This window comes from Gymnoscopelus braueri (genome assembly GCF_963280865.1).
Source record: "Gymnoscopelus braueri genome assembly, chromosome: 23".
Taxonomy (NCBI): Eukaryota; Metazoa; Chordata; class Actinopteri; order Myctophiformes; family Myctophidae; genus Gymnoscopelus; species Gymnoscopelus braueri.
The window spans coordinates 38,519,756-38,526,191 of NC_137625.1; the positions used below are offsets into that span (position 1 = coordinate 38,519,756).

The following is a 6,436-nucleotide window of genomic DNA, read 5'->3' on the forward strand; positions in this document are numbered from 1 at the left end:
TGGCTAATACATTATAATTGTCCTCTATAACTAAAATGTACAATTAAAAACACCTTAAATATTTATTTTAGAGAATCTTTCGCTCAATAGGGACAATGCCCCTTGCAAGTTGATGGTGTCATTTGTCCATGTCGACCATGTGTGGTCCAGCCCTATAGGAATGTATGGAATGCATGTGAAAATAAAAACAACTTAATACTTCCTAAGGTTGATATGAGCATCAAATCAATATTTTAAACATTTTTTTGTTTGCACATGCATTCCATAAATTCCATAGGGCTAGACCACACATGAAAACATTACATCATCAACTTGTGATGGGCATTGCCCCTATATTGAGTAAAATTAACTGTCTCTAAAGTTTAAAAAATATATACTTTTTATAGAGGGCAATTATAATGTTTTAAGGCATATTTGGCTTATTAGCCAGGGTATGGTTTAAGCAAAATAAAATAATATACAGTAAGAGGTGGGGGGGCCACTGGATCAAGAATTATTCTAAAATAAAGTAATAGTTAATACTCTGAAAAGGACCACATTTTGTATAATTAGACAGTGCTTTTGTACTTTTTTCTTAAGATGATCACGTGACTATAGACCTACTTCTTCCAGTACTGAATGAATGGCGAATCCAACATAGCATGATGTGCCCCCTCCACACACACACACACACACACACACACACACACACACACACACACACACACACACACACACACACACACACACACACACACACACACACACACACACACACACACACACACACACACACACACACACACACACACACACACACTCACTCTCTCTCTCTCTCTCTCTCTCTCTCTCTCTCTCTCTCTCTCTCTCTCTCTCTCTCTCTCTCTCTCTCTCTCTCTCTCTCTCTCTACCCTAGCTCTGTCGCCCCCTCTCTCTTTCCTCGGAGTTGAGGATGACAGCTCGCCTGACATCCACATAGGCTACATTCAAAGCGCGGCGACGGCTGAAAAGCACTTTAGACGTCAGGAATCATCATTATTTGCTCATCCGGGTCTTCTGTATCTCTTTCGTCGTGGAATCATATTGACTTAAACGGGACCAGAGCGCTGGATGTGGCTCAAGCGCGTTTACAACAACATCTATGCATTATTATAACTGGAGATTCGGGCGGCGCACTGGACTTTATCTACCTCTCTGTAAGTTTTTTCGATAAAAGCCAGGGGATATATAGGTTGTTCAACTTCCAAGTGTGTTTTTTTATTTTATTTTTTATTATTTAAATGCATTTTTAATGGCTTCGGAATGGAGATAGCCTTGGTGAGCTTTGAGAACGGCGCCGCTAAGGGGAGCGGTGGCAATGCAGAGGAAAGCTGCCGTAACGCACTGGATCGCCCGGGATCATTTGTCCAAAGTGGACTCGCAGACATCGCAGAGGACTATCATGGCAAAGAGCTGAACACCGTCGGCGGTCCCCCTCCACAGAGCTCGTGGAAATCCAACGACATGAACAGCACCTTCAGCTGCAGCGAGAACACCATGGATGCGCTTTTACGCGCGGACCACAGTCCCCATCTGTTCGACGAGGACCTGCTGGACGTGGACATGGACAGCAACGAGAGGGTGCTCATCAACATAGCCGGGCTGAAGTACGAGACGCAGCTGGGGACCCTGGAGCAGTTCCCGGACACTTTGATGGGCGACCCCGCCAAGAGGATCAAATACTTCGACCCGCTCCGGAACGAGTATTTTTTCGACCGCAACCGGCCAAGTTTCGACGGGATCCTGTACTTCTATCAGTCCGGCGGGAAGATCCGGAGACCCGTCAACGTGTCCATCGACGTGTTCGCGGACGAGATCCGGTTCTATCAGCTGGGAGAGGAGGCGATGGAGAGGTTCCGCGAGGACGAGGGCTTCATCAAGGAGGAGGAGAAGCCACTGCCTGTGAACGAATTCCAGAAGCAGGTTTGGCTCATATTCGAGTATCCGGAGAGCTCGATGCCGGCGAGGGGCATCGCTATCGTCTCCGTGATTGTAATCACCATATCCATCATTACGTTCTGCCTGGAGACGCTGCCGGAGTTCAGGGACGAGCGGGAGCTCCCGGTGGGCATCCGCCCGGACAACAGCACCGCGCCGCGGCAGTCCCTCACCTTCTCCGACCCGTTCTTCATCATAGAGACCACCTGTGTGATATGGTTCACGTTCGAGCTCTTCGTGCGGTTCTTTGCGTGTCCCAGCAAGTCGGAGTTCTCCAAAACCGTCATGAACATCATAGACATCATGTCTATCATGCCTTATTTCATCACGGTGGGCACCGAGCTGGCGGAGCAAGCGGGCCAGGAGCACGGGAACGGACAGACCATGTCGCTGGCCATCCTCAGGGTCATCCGCCTGGTGCGGGTGTTTCGGATCTTTAAGCTGTCCAGGCACTCGAAGGGGCTCCAGATTCTGGGACAGACGCTCAAAGCCAGCATGAGGGAGCTGGGTCTGTTAATCTTCTTTCTCTTCATCGGAGTCATCCTGTTCTCCAGCGCCGTTTTCTTTGCAGAGGCCGACGAGCCGGAGTCCCATTTCTCCAGCATCCCCGACGCCTTCTGGTGGGCCGTGGTCACCATGACCACGGTGGGATACGGAGACATGAGGCCCGTGACAGTGGGGGGGAAGATAGTGGGCTCTCTGTGTGCCATCGCCGGGGTGCTCACCATCGCCCTGCCGGTTCCTGTCATCGTATCCAACTTCAATTACTTCTATCACAGGGAGACGGACCAGGACCAGTCGTCTCTGAAAGACGACCCACCAGTCAGTGGCCAAAACAGTCCCGAATTAAAACGGAAAAACAGCAAGTCCTCGGCGAAGTCGGAAGACGCGGAGAACAACGACGGAGGAAAAGAGTCCGTGGAAAAGAGCAACATTAAAGCAAACAGCAGTCCTCAAGCGGTCCTCAAGAATTCTTTTTACGCATTCTGTCTGAACGTGTCTGACACAACAACAAGAGAGACGGACCTGTAGCCCGACAGTCTCCATCCAGTTCATTAACATACAGTTTGTGGACCAATCTTAAAGTCCAAAGTGTCAGTTGTTGTAGAATACCCTCTCCCCTATACGCATTAATGGGCTCTTAAGTATTTGCGCAGTGGAAGGATCAACACGTTGCAATCCTGGGGGAGGTAAAAAAAAAAAAAAAAAAGTTTTGAGAGCAACGAGGTTGATTTATAAAAAGCACATTATAATCCCTTCATCTGGTAAGCACACACACAGACAGAGCCCCTCTGACATAAAAAATGACAAGAGCAAGTGGGCTAAACGCCTGTTTTAAACTTATTATGTCATACTTCTATGACATGCCATGCCATGCCTTGTGAGCTTGTAGATCGGCTATTTTCAGCCTGAAGTCTACGGCTGCACATGGCATGTAGGCTACGGTGCCAGATTCCCAAGTATAGACGGACTCGTAATTACTGATATCTAGATCACTCACACTGCTTCATCAACATTAATGACAAAACACTAATCAAGAACGACGGGACTGGAAATAATTACGTGGGCGCTTAACATCACGCAGGGGATTATGTTGCGAGACTGCTGTTGGGTAGTAGGCCTTACACCCCCCCCCCCACACACACACACACACACACACACACACACACACACACACACACACACACACACATACACACACACACACACACACACACACACACACACACACACACACACACACACACACACACACACACACACACACACACACACACACACACACACACACACACACACACACACACTATGAATACACTACTGTACATATAGTATTATATCCACAGTAAAACAAAAGAAAAATAGTCAATGCCAAATTATTTTATTTTCGTAATATGTAGGCCAACCGCCAGTTAGTCGTATGTTTACTCTTTAAAAAAAAGAAACGTTGCATTAAATGCGAATATGTACATATTTCCTATAGGCTACTGCTTATAATTTGTTTGATTACTGTATTCTCTTAGATCTGAAGAGAAAACAAACAGACACGCTTTATTTTTCCAGACGGACTGTAGGCTATAACTATTTCTACCGTTCATCCTCTCCCAACAGACACCTGTTCCTATACTTCACTCAGGTTCTGTAAGTGGGCTGTTTCATTCTTTTACAACGACAGTGGATTTATCCCTAAACTGACAGGACTTCCACAGAAGCCAACGGCCTTTTTTTACTAACCATTTGAAATACGGACGATTTGAGTGGTTAAAAAAAAGAAACAAACGGACACACACACAACATGGATGGAAGTAGTAAGGGATAAGAACAAAAACTACCATAAGGATAAGAACAAATACCACCGCAAGGACAGCACACAGTCCATCTGGAGACGTCGAGGATGTCCAAGCTAAACACACAGACACAAGGTGGGTACGGTGCAGAAATACATGCATGTTGATGATTTGGTCAAATCAATGCATATAACCACTTAAATTCTAGTGCTCCATTCTAGGCCCCCTCCTGTTTTCACTAAATATCTTGCTGAAAATAGCTGATCTACAAGCTTACAAAGCTTTGCAACGGGTTGTGAGCTTGTATGTCGGCTATTTTCACCAGGCTACGTGTTTGTCCCAGAATAGGGACGCTAGGGTTCAAGTGGTTAAAATGGAAGGGGGGAAACAGTTCAACTTAAATGTTTTTATTGTGAGCAAGTTAGAAACAACTTGGCACCGTGCAGGTGAGGCGCTGTCCTTTCAGCACCACATACGAATAGCTGTATGTAGGTGTGGCGCTGTTCTTTCAGCACCACATAAGAATAGCTGTGTGCAGGTGAGGCGCTGTCCTTTCAGCACCACATAAGAATAGCTGTAAGTAGGTGTGAGGCTGTTCTTTCAGCACCACAAAAGAATTGCTGCGTGCAGGTGAGGCGCTGTTCATTCAGCACCATACAGGAATTGCTGTGTGCAGGTGAGGCGCTGTTCATTCAGCACCACACAGGAATTGCTGTGTGCAGGTGAGGCGCTGCTCTTTCAGCACCACACAGGAATTCAGAGCTCGCTCATCAAGGTGGTTCTCAACCTGTGGGCCGGGGCCCACTAGTGGGCCGTGAGGGCCCTCAAATAATTGGCAAGAAACTAATATTTTAAGTATTTTTGGGCGGTGTAGCCGCCCCTATAAGTGGGGTTGGGACACCTCATTAGTATTAGTTTCCTGCACTGTGATTGGCCCACTTGGCCCACTTTCCTGTACTGTGATTGGCTGACTCTATTGGCTGACTCTATTCAGCACTGTGATTGGCTAGCGAGACACCTGATGACATTAATAACCTATAAATAGGATTATGCACTTCCAAAAATGATTTTTTGGAAGTGAGCTTCCATCACTATGATGACCACTGTGTTGACCACACCTCCCACTTCACACTGGGTGTGATTTTTTCTTTAAAACTTTGATACCGATAAATAGGAGTTTAATGTATTCTACTTGTGTTCCATTGATCCGTGCTAGAACACGATTGATTGATTGATTGATTGATTGATTGATTGATTGATTGATTGATTGATTGATTGATTGATTCATTCATTCAATCATTCATTGATTCATTGATTCATTGAACATTAACATGCTCTGAACATGCATGCAGCCCACCCATCCGTGGTTGTGGTCAGATCGGTGGGCCACGAACGCTTTTGAGATTCTCAAGTGGGCCCTGATCCAGAAAAGGTTGAGAACCACCGGTCTAGATCCCATAGCCCTGAAGGATGTCCTGCTGTGATTAGCTAGCCTACCTGGTTGTCTAGCAACTACTGACTTGTGGAGACAACATTGCCCGCATTTCTAATATTCTGTGGATGGTGACCATGACACAGGATTGTCTTTTGTCTGCGAGATCTTTGAGGAGGTAGCAATGATCTCAGATTTGTATCATTTAATTCAGCGTTTTTCAAAGTGGGGTCCGGGGACCCCCACGGGGTCCTTGAGGGGGTTCCGAGTGGTCCCCAGAAAAATGTGTTAATATGGAATCAAAATCAGTTTAGCCACTTTAACCCTACACATTATACAAGTTCAAAACGCATCACGATGCCACGTGTTGTGGGCTTGTAGATCTTCCATTTTCAAAAATGTAAAAAATGTGGAATATATTTTGAAACATTTTAACAACACAAATTCTGTACGGGAGTCCCTGACAAAATATTTGTAGACGGCGGTCCTATGCCAAATAATTCCGAGGGGCCCTCGACAAAAAGTTTGAGAATCACTGATTTAACGAAACACTAGTTTGCAATATTTTGTCTAGGCATGTGTTTAAACCCATTCCAAAATCATGTGTTACAGTTAATGAGTTCATGTGTCTGTGGGTGGCTTGATGACAAACATGTCAATCCATCATGACTGTCCTTCTGGCGTGAGGGATCCAGGCTGTAGAGCTGCAGATGGTGTGGGAGGAAAGAGGCTGAGCAGAATGCTATACTTTTGTTCCAAC

At 46.0% G+C, this 6,436-nt stretch overlaps 1 protein-coding gene across 1 annotated transcript; it reads left to right on the forward strand.

The window, feature by feature from the left end:
- Window positions 1–1,281: 1,281 nt before the first annotated feature.
- Window positions 1,282–2,988, forward strand: LOC308079829 (potassium voltage-gated channel subfamily A member 1; the record flags this gene model as incomplete). The annotated part of the gene is made up of 1 exon (XM_080421437.1): window positions 1,282–2,988. The coding sequence occupies one exon, from the start codon at window positions 1,282–1,284 to the stop codon at window positions 2,986–2,988; it is 1,707 nt and encodes a 568-aa protein (XP_080277563.1).
- Window positions 2,989–6,436: the final 3,448 nt, after the last annotated feature.